General features: G+C 42.6%; 1 protein-coding gene across 1 annotated transcript in view; it reads left to right on the top strand.

Annotated features, from left to right (window-relative positions):
• Window positions 1–16,203, top strand: part of MSH3 (mutS homolog 3) — a 108,172-nt gene that overhangs the window by 56,906 nt on the left and 35,063 nt on the right. Inside the window, exons 14-16 of the mRNA XM_075271397.1 lie at window positions 6,546–6,733; window positions 8,009–8,177; window positions 13,969–14,033. Coding sequence (XP_075127498.1) covers window positions 6,546–6,733; window positions 8,009–8,177; window positions 13,969–14,033 — 422 coding nt within the window. The remainder of the gene's footprint in view (window positions 1–6,545; window positions 6,734–8,008; window positions 8,178–13,968; window positions 14,034–16,203) is intronic.

Consider the following 16,203-nt stretch of genomic DNA (forward strand, 5'->3'; position numbering starts at 1 on the left):
GGGCGATCATCGGCACCAACAACATGCTCATTATATGGTGTCCAAGCAAGTTGCTGTGATGCCGGAACAGTCATGGGCACAGCGCGAGGAACGAGTTCTACAGCAGGCCAACTTGACAGCTGCTGAAACGCTGGAGCAGGCAGATCATCAATGCCAACAATACACTCATTATATGGCGTCCCAGCGAGTTGCTAAGATGCCGGAACAATCACGGGCACAGCGCGAGGAGCGAGTTCAGCAGCAGGACAACTTAAGAGCTGCCGAAATGCTGGAGCAGGCAGACTATCAACGGCAGCAATTTGTTGAATACAGGCGGATCATCGTCGCCAACAACATGCAGACGAAGTCGCGGGCAGATGCTAGTTAAATATAACACTGCTAGTATAAGAGGACATGAGGTGTCCTCTTTAATGTGTCTTTCTGACACTCACTTTGCAATTTATATTTATGGATGGCAGGCAGATCGCCTATTATAGTTAACCACCTCAGAGATTCAATATTCTGATGCACATTACATAAGCCTGATAGGCATTGTATGCAGTGGGGAAGGGTATCACAGCTTTGTTCCTTTCACTTGACTAGAATTGAACTTTAAAGGGGTTGTCCCATCACAAGGATCCTATCTATAGTGCTTGTAAATGTGGATGTAAGACTTTTCCTAAATACACTGCTTCAGCAAAACTGCTTTGTTTGTCCACCATCTTACTTTATTCAATTCTTTGTGGCCACAGCCCTGACTTAGCTGCTTCTGAGTCAAATGATGTATCTGCTGCTCTCAGGGGGGAGGGAGGAGGGGCTAAGTGCACGGGAGCGAGCCTGGGTATCTAGCTAATCCTGTGTCTACACCATGTGACCTAGCTTCCTGCACTCAGATAGAGGAGCTGCTTTCATTTCTTCTGTTCTTCCAGTTATCAGGTTAGCTAATTCATTTGTGTTCATTATGGCAGATACAGGCAGTCTCTGTATGTAACACAGAATGGAGTTGCTGCTGCCTGTACTTCATAGTCCAATGTGGGTGGGCGGAGCTACACACGAATTTGGGGGCGGAGCTAAACGGCAGGTTGCCCGTGAAACCCCGCCCACCAAATGATGCAAGAAACCAGGAAGAAAGAAGATTTTACAAGAATGAAGACTGCTGAGTATGTGAGGTGGGAATACCCCTTTAATCCCTGCCATGCTGCTAAGTTGACTGCAAAAATGTAACCGACCATCAGAAGACAGGTTTCTGTTTCTGCAGAATTGTTACTACTAAGCCAAGACTGTTAGTAACATGCCGTGAAACCTGCAGACTGGCAATCTGTCCTGTTTACTTTACCCTTATCTTTTATTTCTAGGTGTAGAGCTCCTTTAAAAATATCATGTATGTGCTGTATGTATATAACAAATGTATGTGGAGCAATCTATCTTTCATATTTTTCGATGTGTTGCAGTTTTTCCCTATGACCCCCTACAGATTTCTTTTACGTCTATAAATCAGCAAAAAGTGCAAAGGTGTCCAATTGTTTTTCCTGACTGACACTCTTGACATCCAGAAATCATCCTGATTTGGCGTACTATAGCGGTGATTGTAATTGTTCCTGGCGGTTTTCTTGAAGTACTTTAAATTGTCTCTCTCCAAACTGCTCTTGCCACACGAAGAGTCATAGTGAATAGCAATAAAGGAAATATGATTTTTTGACCCTTATCAAGCAAAAAGCCCTTCTCAAAGTCTGTTTTATGTTCTAGGCAAGTGGGGAAAAAATGCTGCACAGTGAGAATGCTTTCAGACATAGAAGTAGTAATAGGTTATTAGTGTTAATTAATAAAACAAAGTGAATGAACAGAAGAGAAATCTAAATCCCATCAATATTTGGTGTGTCCGCCTGTTGGAGGAGGAACCCTGGAAGTGATGATATGGCCCCCACAGAGCCCTGATCTCATCATCCAGTCTGTCTGGGATTACATTAAGAGACAGAAGGACTGGAGCAAGTCTACATCCACAGAAGATCTGTGCTTAGTTATCCAAGATGGCGGGAACATCCTCCCTGCCAAGTACCTTCAAAAACTGTCTGTGAGTGTATCCAGAGGAATTGATGGAAGGCAAAGGGTTGTCACTAGAGATGAGCGAGTACTGTTCGGATCAGTCGATCCGAACAGCATGCTCCATTGAAATGAATGGATGCACCTGGTACTTCCGCTTTGACGGCGGCCGGCCACTTAACCCCCCACGTGCCAGCTATGTCCATTCATTTCTATGCGAGCGTACTGTTCGGATCGGCTGATCCGAACAGTATTCGCTCATCTCTAGTTGTCACACCAAATATTGATGGGATTTAGATTTCTCTTTTATTTATTCACTTCATTTTAATAATTGACAAAAATAAACTATTAACACTTTTATTTTTCTCAAGCATTCTTACTTTGCAGCATTTTAACTAAAACTTTTGCACAATACTACAGTATATATACACATCTGGCTCCCCTTAGAAATTACTTCGCTTTCCCTTATGCAATGTAAATATCACTATTTTAAACGGTTGTCAGGGAAAAAACAAAATAGAGGCCCGTTATGGCGAAAAATAAGAAAAAAAAACCAAACATACTCACCTGTCCCTGGTGCTTTGGTGTCCCAGGCTGCTGATACTCCAGGTTTTTGTGGCGGAAGTCCCAGCCATACAGTGGGTCAAAAAAGTATTTAGTCAGTCGCCAATAGTGCAAGTTCCACCACTTAAAAAGATGAGAGGCGTCTGTAATTTACATCATAGGTAGACCTCAACTATGAGAGACAAAATGAGAAAACAAATCCAGAAAATCATATTGTCTGATTTTGTAAGAATTTATTTGCAAATTATGGTGGAAAATAAGTATTTGGTCACCTACAAACAATCAAGATTTCTGGCTCTCACAGACCTGTAACTTCTTCTTTAAGAGTCTCCTCTTTCCTCCACTCATTACCTGTAGTAATTACACCTGTTTAAACTTGTTATCAATATAAAAAGACACCTGTGCACACCCTCAAACAGTCAGACTCCAAACTCCACTATGGTGAAGACCAAAGACCTGTCAAAGGACACCAGAAACAAAATTGTAGCCCTGCACCAGGCTGGGAAGACTGAATCTGCAATAGGCATCCAGCTTGGATTGAAGAAATCAACTGTGGGAGCAATAATTAGAAAATGGAAGACATACAAGACCACTGATAATCTCCCTCGATCTGGGGCTCCACACAAAATCTCACCCCGTGGGGTCAAAATGATCACAAGAACGGTGAGCAAAAATCCCAGAACCACGCGGGGGGACCTAGTGAATGAACTGCAGAGAGCTGGGACCAATGTAACAAAGCCTACCATCAGTAACACACTACGCCGCCAGGGACTCAGATCCTGCAGTGCCAGACGTGTCCCACTGCTTAAGCTAGTACATGTCCGGGCCCGTCTGAAGTTTGCGAGAGAGCATTTGGATGATCCAGAAGAGTATTGGGAGAATGTCCTATGGTCTGATGAAACCAAACTGGAACTGTTTGGTAGAAACACAACTTTTCGTGTTTGGAGGAAAAAGAATACTGAGTTACATCCATCAAACACCATACCTACTATAAAGCATGGGGGTGGAAACATCATGCTTTGGGGCTGTTTCTCTGCAAAAGGGCCAGGACGACTGATCCGGGTACATGAAAGAATGAATGGGGCCATGTATCGTGAGATTTTGAGTGCAAACCTCCTTCCATCAGCAAGGGCATTGAAGATGAAACGTGGCTGGGTCTTTCAATATGACAATGATCCAAAGCACACCGCCAGGGCAACGAAGGAGTGGCTTTGTAAGAAGTATTTCAAGGTCCTTTAGTGGCCTAGCCAGCCTCCAGATCTCAACCCTATAGAAAACCTTTGGAGGGAGTTGAAAGTCCATGTTGCCAAGCGACAGCCCCAAAACATCGCTACTCTAGAGGAGATCTGCATGGAGGAATGGGCCAACATACCAACAACAGTGTGTGCCAACCTTGTGAAGACTTACAGAAAACGTTTGACCTCTGTCATTGCCAACAAAGGATATAGAACAAAGTATTGAGATGAAATTTTGTTACTGGCCAAATACTTATTTTCCACCATAATTTGCAAATAAATTCTTACAAAATCAGACAATGTGATTTTCTGGATTTGTTTTCTCATTTTGTCTCTCATAGTTGAGGTCTACCTATGATGTAAATTACAGACGCCTCTCATCTTTTTAAGTGGTGGAACTTGCACTAATTGTGACTGACTAAATACTTTTTTGCCCCACTGTATGTGACCGCTGAGGCTATTCCATTAGGAAAGGAACCAGGACATCAAAGATGACGCATGCAAGTGATGTCCTGTCCTATCCAGGGCCTGGAACACCAGAGCACCGGGGACAGCTGAGTGTTTTTGTGTTTTTTTTTTGTGTTTTTTTTGTTTTTTTTTTACCTTCCCCAGCCTCCAGAAAAAAATATTGGCACACAGTTTGCAGCCTGTAGCTGCTGATACCTATTAGACTATAGTGTATGAAAAGGAACCGTTTTAACTCTATTCATCATTTGTTGGATGAAGGAAGAAGTTAACTTTAGCCAACTGATCATGTACTGTAAATTTTCTTCCAATGGTTGGACAGAAGATCTTTTGTTATTACTAGCTCTTTACTTTGCAAATGATCTTTCTTTGAATGAATGTTCTCAGAAAGATTGTTCATCCTTCGCCCAGGGTCACTGAAAATGAGCAACCGATCAACTGTAATGGCTGTTATGGAGTAAAATTTGTATGGATGTGTCTGCAAAACAGGCGATCGTGCAGGCATGTGTCTACACATAGAAAATGAAAGGTCCAGAGCTGTAGTGGAGTGAGTACAGAAGCCAAAAAGAGAGTAAATAACAATTGCTCAATGGTGTGCATGACTCCAGAGATTTTCTTTTTAATGATTTTTTTTTTTTTTTTTTAGTTCATGGGATAACCCCATTAAATTTAGTTCGGTGAGTCTTTAGCCTTCATCCTATTTATCTGTATGGCCACCTTAGACTCTGTTTACAGGTTTTGTCAGAGCACCCATAAGAAGTATACAATTTCTGGCAGTGCTCCGATAATAGCTTGCTTATTATCAGAGCACTCCGATGGCAGAGAACAGGTCACAGAGGTTATGGCTCTAATTGACATTCAGGTTCTACGTCAAATCTATGCGGTGTACGGGATATTACAGATCTGCAGCACTCACAAGGCTCAGCTAAATAAAAATAACACTGTTAGTTAGATGGGCTTTATTTATATAAAGACGCAGTCCCATAATATCACAGCATATCATAACCAAAGCTGTGCTGCAAATTTCATTGCAAATGCATAAAATCCAATGTTGCACTAACATGTTGGGTGTCTATATATGTCCTGAAAACAAAGTGTTGCACTATTGGCATGAGTCTATGTAACTCAAATGTTACTGCTATATGAAGGTCTTCTCCAATTACTAGAGATGGGTGATGGGTTTCAGTTCAGGACCAAGAGTCCCAAAAACCGTTTTGTCTTTTTAGGTGCTACTACAAGACCAGCAGAACTGAACTGAACCCTCTCGGCCATTACGCAAACATGGGGAAAATACACAGGCTTCATTCGGATGTTGTCCTTGGTTCAAACCCAGCAATGGTGGCCTAACCATTGGGCCACCATAATGCCAGGATTGCAACTTATTACCTATCACCTACCTCCACCGATCTCGAGAACAAAACATCCCACTCCTTGGGTGTAGTGAAGGTCGCACAGACACTCAAGGAATCTGTTAATCTCTATAGGACATTCAAAGAGGTCATGTATAGCTATCTTTGGCATATCCACATAGTTAAATGGAGCAGCAGTTCCTCTCTGCAACATCTGCGCCATTTAGACAGGGACGACAAGACACCCCTATTCTTTTGATTGATGTGAATTCCAGCCGTCCTAAAACCACCAATCACACGTCTATCACTAATCCTACGAATAGGTTGAAATCTTGGCACTACCCCGTAATACATTCCAATTAAGTAAACCATTGTTCTTCCAATCTCTAAATAATCCCTTCATGGCGAAAGCTGGTAAAAATAAAGGAAAGGCTTTTATTCAAGAAAGCACCGGTAACATTAATTTTAGCCTTATCACATCATATGTAATGTGTAAGGCGGCCATATATAATCTACATCAAAACAAACTATAATGATAATTGCTCCATATACCGCCTGCTTATTAGAGATCACCTATAACCTTGTTAAAAGCCTTTACGGACTTGGCACCTTCTGTCCTGTCAATATTCACTGTTCAGGCTAAAAAAAATCCAGTTCTTGCTGTCTCTTTATAACAACTTCCAGTATTGATGTAATTCCCAGTTGTCTGGAGAATTTTCTATTGACTGTACTCACTTTGCAGTTGTTACTGCTATAAGATATGACAAGTTAGCCCGTTAGTCAAGGCTTTTCTCTGATCAATACTTTTAATTGCTTTTAAAGGTGACCATATTTGACAAATGTTGGGATTAGATCAAGTTCCGATAGTTCTTGGTCTTTTAAACTACATATTTTATGGTGTCATTTTTTGCAGTGTTCCCCTCAGGAGTTCTTCTTAATCGTCAGTACATTGTGTAATTTAGAAAGCCACCTCCAAGTATTGATTCCTGCCATCAGTTCTCAAATCAAGTCAGCATTGTTGAAAAAGATATTTACAGAAGTCCCACAAATTCTTAGTCCGGTGCAGAAGTTTCTACAGGTGTTAAATGAAGAAGCCGCCAAGTAAGTACAAGTTCTTATCATTGCCTTGTTAAGGTGCCCACCCACCACAAATAGCTGTCAAGCAAGACGACGACTATTCCTCCTGATTCTGCCATTCACTGACATGCTTGGTTCAGCTGGGTGTGTTCATATATAGCAGAGTTATAATGCAACTTTCTGCAGAATTTCTCTGGCACAATATCATGTCATGGAAGGCAACAGGTTTTTTTTTTTTTCAAAGCACTTTTCAATGGCTTTTGATATAATCTGTGATAAGACATGGTGCTGCCGCAGTTTATCCCACTGAAGATAGTTGGGTTAAGTCTACTACATCTGTATATTAATAAAGGGGTTTTCCAGGAGCAGCTTTTCTTATCCTGCTGGTACTCAGAGGCGTAACTTGAGGGGGTGCAGAGGGTGCATTCACTTCGGGGCCCAGGAGCCTTACGGGGCACATAAGCACTGGCATCGGTATTGAGATTGCAGCTTCCATCTGGCCCATAAACCAAGGAGACCCACGGATTCCCCTAACCACACTAAAGTGGATTAAACTCCTTAGCACCCCTAACCTCACTATCAAGAATTTGCTGTAGGGATGAGATAGAGTGCCCTGGGCAAAAGATTGCATTGAGGCCCACAACACTTTATTTATGCCACTGCTGGCACCTATGCCCCATCTTCAACAATTGCTAAAATTCCTTTTAATACGTAAATGGCGTTGTTCTTCTCTCTGCTTTCTCTAGTTCTGCTATCATACCACTATTGGGCTGCAGATTACAGCCTAGAACCATGATGTCAGCTCTTGATCGGGGCAATGAGAGTGATGGAGGACGTGTGGTCGTCATAGGTTGGGAAGGCTTCAGGGTGTTTATTTGTGCTGCTTTTTGACCAAATGCAAGTAAACAAGGAAAATATAGTTCAAAGGTCTGGGGAGCAAAGCGCTGGCAGTACAGTGTAGCAGGGTGAGATACAGTGGAATTAACAGTGGGACACTTTAGGATGGTGTTACCAAATGGGGGAGACATTGTTAAAACATGAAGCTTGAGCTCAGAAACCCCTTTAATGGAGTTATCTGCTTCTAGAGAACTCTGGCAGTGCTGGAAGAACAATAGATTAATCTGTTGAAATTTAGCATGCATCCTCCGACGGATCAGAACAATGGACACTACAGCACCGATGTGAACATAGTGTAAGACAGTCGCCCGGCAAAATCTATAGTTTTTACAACATGTATGGGAGCCTTTTAGATTATAGAATTCTCTCAGCAAGAGATAGATTATATGTGTTTTGTTCTAGGGCTGGAAATAAGACTGACCTGTTCAAGGACCTCACAGACTTTCCGAAGATAAAAGAAAGAAAAACTGAGATCCAGGTGATCATTTCAGAAATTCAAGGACATCTTAAAGAAATCCGTCACATATTGAGAAACCCTTCTTTATCTTTTACCACAGTGTCTGGACAAGAGGTAATGGAACAATACGTACAACAGCAATAAATAGGTGTTTGTGCAATTTTCTGACCTTTTGTATTGTGAATGCTTCAGTTCTTCCAGAAATAAAGTAATGAACCTCATTAAGGAAACTGTTTTCCAGCACAGTCTGTACACGGCCGATGTACCATAAATAACAGCACATTGTATTAATTTGAGCTGCATAATTACCCATAAATATTGCTTGTGTCTAATTCACATTATACTTGTTCATTATATAATCTTGGCTACACAAATAATTGTGTATGGAATGTCAGCGGCACAGCATGATGTAGAAATACAGAAGTACACAATCACTGTCCACTGGCTGATCACCTCTTGGGATTCTTGTAATAGTCGTTGCTGCAATTCATTTACAGTTTTACCTAAACTTTTTTTTTTTTTTCTCTCATGCTCTTCTCTCCTCATTTGATCCTATTTTGTCTTACTCCATCTAAAACTGAGAAATATATAAGAATTTTTCTCTGTCTAGATCAGCCATGTTTGCCATTTTCCTCCTCCTGTGTCTAGCCGTAACACAATTGGTTGCAACAGGGACCCCCTTTGACATGTGTCCAGTAGACACAAATTGTAAAAATCTATACCCCCCCCCTCCCCCCTCCTCAGTCATTCCGTATCCCAGACACAAAAAAGTCACAAAGTACCAGACACTTGTAGGACATGTCCCATTTATTTTAGATCTCCATTAATTTCATGGTGCTGTACCTATGGAAAGGGTTTAGATGCATAAATACAATAAACATGAACTAACATAGTAATAGACTGATAGAGGTCCCTGCACAATCTTCAGACATCAGAGACTATAGGTGAGGTGGAATCTGCTTGTATGGTAGCGCTCATTTGGTATGGTGCAGTCACGGCCAGTTTTGGGTGAAAAAAGTTACCAGTTTAGGTTCAAAATAAAAAGATTATTATAAAATAAATTATACATTTATTAACCCCTTCCCGCCGATGGCATTTTTTGATTTTCGTTTTTCGTTTTTGACTCCCCTCCTTCTAAACCCCATAACTTTTTTATTTCTCCGCTCCCAGAGTCATATGAGGTCTTAATTTTTGCGGGACAATTTTTTCTTCATGATGCCACCATTAATTATTCTATATAATGTACTGGGAAGCAGGAAAAAAATTCAGAATGGGGTGGATTTGAAGAAAAAATGCATTTCTGCGACTTTCTTACGGGCTTTGGTTTTACGGCGTTGACTGTGCAGCCAAAATGACATGTCCCCTGTATTCTGTGTTTCGGTACGGTTCCAGGGATACCAAATTTATATGGTTTTATTTACATTTTGACCCCTAAAAAAAATTCCAAAACGGTGTTAAAAAATTTTTTTTCTAAAAGTCGCCATATTCCGACGGCCGTAACTTTTTTATACATAGGTGTACGGGGATGCATAGGGCGTCTTTTTTTGCGGGGCCAGGTGTACTTTTTAGTTCTACCATTTTCGGGAAATGTTATTGCTTTGATCACTTTTTATTCAAATTTTTATCAGAATTAAAACAGTGAAAAAACGGCGGTTTGGCACTTTTGACTATTTTTCCTGCTACGGCGTTTAACGAACAGGAAAAATATTTTTATAGATTTGTAGAGCGGGCGATTTCGGACGCGGGGATACCTAACATGTATATGTTTCACAGTTTTTAACTACTTTTATATTTGTTCTAGGGAAAGGGGGGTGATTTGAACTTTTAATACTTTTTATATTTTTTTTATATTTTTTTTAACTTTTTTTTTTATTTTTTTTTTGCATTTATTAGACCCCCTAGGGGTGTTGAACCCCAGGGGGTCTGATCACTAATGCAATGCATTACAATGCTAATGCATTGCAATGCATTGCAAAAAATCATCATCTCTTTTGCAGGCTGTATACACCAGCCTGCAAAAGAGAGAATTTGCAGACTGACTGGGAGCCCTTAACAAGGCTCCCGGCTGTCATGGCAATGGGGGGTCGGCCCTGGAGCATGCTCCAGGAGCCGGCGATCCCTGCCAAAATGGCGGCGCCCATGCACCGCCGGGAAGATGGCGCCTCCGGCGCCTTTGACAGCAGTGCCGGAGGGGTTAATGCCTCCGATCGGTCCGGGGACCGATCGGAGGCATGAGAGCCGGTTGTCTACTGCTTAAAGCAGTAGACACCCGGCGGCTATGACGGCCGCCCGGCTCCCGGGCGGTCGCCATAGTTACAGACCCGACACGCGCCGTACTATTACGGCGCATGTCGGGAAGGGGTTAATATTGTATAATTAATTAGATGTATAGTTTGTTACAATAGGAATTTTATAAAAATTTAATTACTGAATTTTTTGTGAGTTAAAGGAGTTTTACTGTTTCTGTCTGACCTTGGCTATCAGCCATTTATGAAGTCCGAGCAGGAGTCTTGGGTTAGTAGTTCAGTCTATCGACTCCACAGCCCTGGCTACTTGAACTTACAAGTAAACAGAGTTTTCCTATGACTTGTGATGATGAATTTATGGATTTGTTGTTGGCTATAGCTCTATTACATGTATTGGTTCTATAGGGTTATTGTGGGGATAACGTCACTCCTTAGGGAGAGACCACCTTCTCAGGTGTGTGGAGACTTATAGCCATAGTTGCTCCACTGCAAAGGAACATGGGAAGAATATGCAAATCTGTCTCCCAAGATGTAAACAGGGAGACAGTGCCTCTGTTTGCTGCCCTCTATAGCAAGCAACCCTGAACAACATGTTGTTCAGGGTTGCTTGCTATAGAGGGCAGCAAACAGAGGCACTGTCTCCCTGTTTACATCTTGGGAGACAGATTTGCATATTCTTCCCATGTTCTATAGGGTTAGTAAGTGAACTTTGTAGGAGCTGTTTAGTTGTAAGGTGCTGAAGTATAACAAGCACGCCTGTAGAAACAGAATTACATAGAATAGCTGAAGTCAGATGAGAGCCCTCTCAGATTTTTAGGGAAAATTTATGATGCCATTTGCACCAATTTTGTGCCTTTTTTTTATTTTAATTTTTTATCAATTTAAAAGTTAGTGCATGCCTTCACCATCTCCCACCTAGATTACTGTAACATCCTTCTTTGTGCCAACCTATCTAACACTGTTGTGCCCCTCCAATCCCCTTAACGCTGATGCCCAATTAATTCACTTCTGTCCTCATTTCTCCTCTTCTCCTGTCACTCCTATTTCTAGTTTGCAACTACTTATTGACTTAAGTTCTTAATCTTAAGAATGATGTACAAGATGGTCCATAGCCTATGCCCTCCATACATTCTCTGACCTAATCTCCCATTACCTCTCCATTTGTAATTTCTGGTTTTCACAAGATCTTCTTCTCTTCTCTACTCTTTTCAGCCATCTTAAGGATTTCTTTAGTGCATCCCCAATATTCATTACCCCAACACACAACGCTTTATTCACATGATCTTGCCTTGCCAAAGTACTTTTATCACAGCTAAGTGTTAGGGTTGAGCCAATCTGGAGATTTCAGGATCGTTTTTAAATACGATTTCCGATCATTTTCCATTCGAACCCGATCCTAATGCAAGTCAATGGGATTTTTTTAATAATCGAAGATCAGATTTTAAAAACGATCCTATTCCCTACACAGCATGGAGTCTAAAGGCTTAGGAGAGTGTGGGAGGGTACAGGGCGGGGAGACGTGAGTGCTCCCCTCCCAGTACCCTCCCACACTCTCCTAAGCCACAAGCCCCGCCTTCTTCCTAGGTCTGTAACACTAACCTGGGAGGCGGGGGCAGCGAGGCGAGAAGAGGAGTGAGAACAAGGGGGACCGGACCAGCGGCAGCGCTTCTGTGCAGGTAAGTGTTATGCCCGGTTCACATATGCTGATGTGTTCCGTCCTTAAGAGTCTGCATGAGGACCCCTACAGACGGAACAAAAGCGCAACTGCAAGCGCTGTGCAGTTCAAGCACACGGACCCCATTATAGTCTATGGGCCAGACGCCAGCACAGGCTGTTTGCTGGCTGCATCCATTCATTTCTATGGGACCTAGCTAATATTGTTAGCTTTTCCCACAATGCTTGGCCAGTAGCAAAGCATTGTGGGAAATAACCTTTGACCTCGATCCCGCCTAAAAAGATCGGGATCAGAATTCCGATCGTGATCGTGAAATTTACTCGATCGCCGATCGGAATCCGATCTTTTCCGATCCCGATCGCTCAACCCTACCAAGTATACATTCGATGATGACCCGTTTTCGTGGATCACTCATATATATTTTAGTCTATTGAGGGATACATGAAAACTACCTGATGTACTAAGTTCTATTATTTTACGGATTGGTCACACGGACTGTTAAAACAATGGTCGTGTGAATAAATCCTGTATTTACAATGAGACTATATGCTGAGCCTTAAAAAATGACTAGCACATAGCCATATGTGCCTATCATGTGAATAAGCTCCAAGACTGTCTCCACTATCAAAAACTTAAAAAACAACTTGAAAGCTCATCATTTTGGAAAGCCAGCGACCTCAATGAACATCATTGTTTGCCTGTGTGGTTGCTTGTTATTGTAGGCACTGCAGCGACTCCATTTCTTAAGGTGTTCTCCTGCTCCTTATCTTCAATCTGGTCTACCCATGTCCTCTTGTACCCCTTTCTGTTTTGATTCCCTGTCTCCATGCCTTGTATATCATATGCTGCTTGCTCTGTTCTTTTTATTCCATACTAGCCTCTGCCCGCGACTTTGTCTGCAGGTTGTTGGCTTTGATGATCCGCCTATATTCAGCAAATTGCTGCCATGGATGGTTTGCCTGCTCCAGTGTTTCGGCAGGTCTCAAGCTGTCCTGCTGCTGAACTTGTTCCTCTCACCTTGCCTGTGATTGCTCCAGTATCTCAGCAGCTTGCTGTGATGCCATATAATGAGCGTGTTGTTGGTGTTGATGATCCACCTGCTCCGCTGTTTTGACAGCTGTCAAGCTGGCCTGCTGCTGATCTCGTTCCTCGCGCTGTGCCCACGATTGTTCCAGAATCTGAGCAGCTCGCTGTGACGCCATATAATGAGCGTGTTGTTGGTGTTGATGATCCGCCTTCTCTGGTGTTTCGACAGCTGTCAAGCTGGCCTGTCGCTGAACTCATTCATCATGATTGTTCCAGCATCTTAGTAGCTCGCTGGGACGCCATATAATGAGTGTGTTGTTGGCGTTGATGATCCATCTGCTCCGGCGTTTCGGCAGCTCTCAAGTTGGCCTGGCACTGAAGTTGTTCCTCGCACTGTGCCTCTGATTGTTCAGGCATCTCAGCAGCTCACTGGGACGCCATATAATGAGGGTGTACTGTTCCTGGTAGACCTAGTCCTCTCTCCCTCCATACCAGTCTGTTAGCTCATGTGTATTGTACCTTTTTTGTGTGTTCTGTACATTATATACCCTGGAATTAAAGGGAGTTTGTCACCAGAACCCAATGTATCAACCCAGCCCTGCAAATAGATAGATTAGGGTCACCTGAATCAAACACCTTGTAAATCGATACCTTCCCTGCCAAGATAATGATGTTTTGGTCAATATATAAATAAACCTTTTGGAGCAATAAGGACGTTGCTATTGCTCCATAGACATAAGCAGCAACACCCTTATTGCTCCAAAGATTTCAGTTGTATATAGACAAGTGGGAATATTGCAGAAACACAGACACTGATTCACAGGGGAAAACACAGTTTGATCCAAGTGACCCTAACTTACTTGTGGGACTGAGATGATTTGCTGGGTTCTGGTCATGGACATTAAGATATGTGCAGTACGTTAATGTTGTTTTTTTTTTTGTTTTTTTTAATCCCCAGTTTTTAATAGAAGTTAAGAATTCTTTGCTCTCTTCTGTGCCGCCTGACTGGGTTTCCATAAGTAGGTAAGTTCCAGTCTAAAGAACAATGAACCTTTTTAGGTTATAAAGTATATCATTCACATGTACAATATGTAAATGTTACTGATGGTTCTCAGAACTGGAGGTCACTATGTTTATTGTATTGTTTTTCTTTTATATCTCCTATGTACAGTATCTGTCTGGCTATTCATATATGTCTATGGTGTCATCTCTGATAACAATAGCTCCTATAATAGCAGTCGCTTTTATATATGCTTGTCCACCAGTAACAGAAGTTTTGAGAGCTTGCAAAATCAATAACCTTGCCTCTTATGGGCCTATATAGGAGATGAGGTCTCATTTTGTTCAGGGCTTCTAAGTACATGAAAGATCAAATAGAAATAGAAGGAAATGAGAATTGCCAAGGCTAGATTCATTTAGATCCTTGTTTGACAAGTTGCATATGGGACCTTGATCAGAAGCTACTACTCTAGTCATACATACATGATAATTGAATCCTACTAACAGTGCATGGTATGGTATATAGCAGTGATGGCGAACCTATGGCACGCGTGCCAGAGAGGGCACGCAGAGCCCCCTCTGCTGGCACGCGTGCTGTCACCCTGATCGCTCACTAACGGCGAATCCGATGCAGGATTCCCCGTTAGTGAGCGATCGCTGCCTTCAGCTGGTTGTGCAAATGCGCATCCAGCTGAAAGCTGTCAGTGTAGCTCAGTGTAGGCCACGCGTACTACGCGGCCTACACTGACTACAGAGTGTGACCTCTGAACAAGCGCGGGCGTGATGACGTAAGTCATCAGCGCGCGCAGTGAACAGAAGAGAGAACACCCGGCAGCTCTTCAGGTAACTATATTGTGTTTGTTTGCACTGTCAGGGGAGGGGGGCAACGGTAGACATTTCATGTTGTGTAGGAGGGGGCTACTGTAGACTTTCATGCTGTGTGGGTAGGGGGCTACTGTGGACCATTTTATGCTGTATGGGAGGGGGCTACTGTGGACCTTTCATGTTGTGTGGGAGGGGGCTACTGTAGACTTTCATGCTGTGCGGGTAGGGGGCTACTGTGGACCATTTTATGCTGCTACTGTGGATCTTTCATGCTCTGTGGGAGGGGGCTACTCTGGACCATTTCATGCTGTGTGGGAGGGGGCTACTGTGGACCATTTCATGTTGTGTGGGAGGGGGCTACTGTGGACCATTTCATGTTGTGTAGGAGGGGGCTACTGTGGATCTTTCATGCTCTGTGGGAGGGGGCTACTGTGGACCATTTCATGTTGTGTGGGAGGGGGCTATTGTGGACCATTTCATGTTGTGTGGGAGGGGGCTACTGTGGACCAGTTCATGTTGTGTGGGAGGGGGCTACTGTGGACCAGTTCATGTTGTGTGGGAGGGGGCTACTGTGGACCAGTTCATGCTGTGTGGGAGGGGGCTACTGTGGACCAGTTCATGCTGTGTGGGAGGGGGCTACTGTGGAGTATACAGGTATAATCCTGTGTGGGGGCCACTGTGGGCCAGATTGTACTGTGTGGGGGGCCACTGAGGGGCAGATTGTACTGTGTGGGGGGGCCACTGAGGGGCAGATTGTACTGTGTGGGGTCCCCTCACTATGTATATCACACAGTATTTGTTTTATAGCAGACGTGAAATTAGTACAGGATGTAATAACATTGCACGGTAACTATAAAACAGATCCTGTGCGATGTAAATAGTGAAAATTAATTGTTTAAAAGTACAGAATGCAGAGACCTTTACCTTTCAGTACAAGATCTGTAAAGCCCCAGTCACATGACTGTAATTTGTGGGTCCGCAATTGTGGACCCACAGAGTTTTAAGGTTAAATTGCCGTGTTGGCACTCCGTGATAATTTATTTGGTTTTGGGTTGCAGTTTAGGCACTCGGTCTCAAAAAGGTTCGCCATCACTGGTATATAGTAATGTTCCTTGTAAATGCAGGAATATTAACCTCTTCCTGCTGCAGTGAATTTTTAATATTTTGTTTTCCAAAAGTCGTAACTTGGTATTTTTCCATTCACATAGCTGAGCAAGGGCTTGTTTTCTGTGGGGAAAATTATACTTTCTAGTAACATTTTATTTTAATATTCTGTACAATGAATGGGGTGGAATTGAAAAAAAAATAATAATAAAGTATATATACTGTAGTTCCTGAGCATATAAATTATATGTAGTGTAGTTCTATC

Source organism: Leptodactylus fuscus, chromosome 1, assembly GCF_031893055.1.
Source record: "Leptodactylus fuscus isolate aLepFus1 chromosome 1, aLepFus1.hap2, whole genome shotgun sequence".
Taxonomy (NCBI): Eukaryota; Metazoa; Chordata; class Amphibia; order Anura; family Leptodactylidae; genus Leptodactylus; species Leptodactylus fuscus.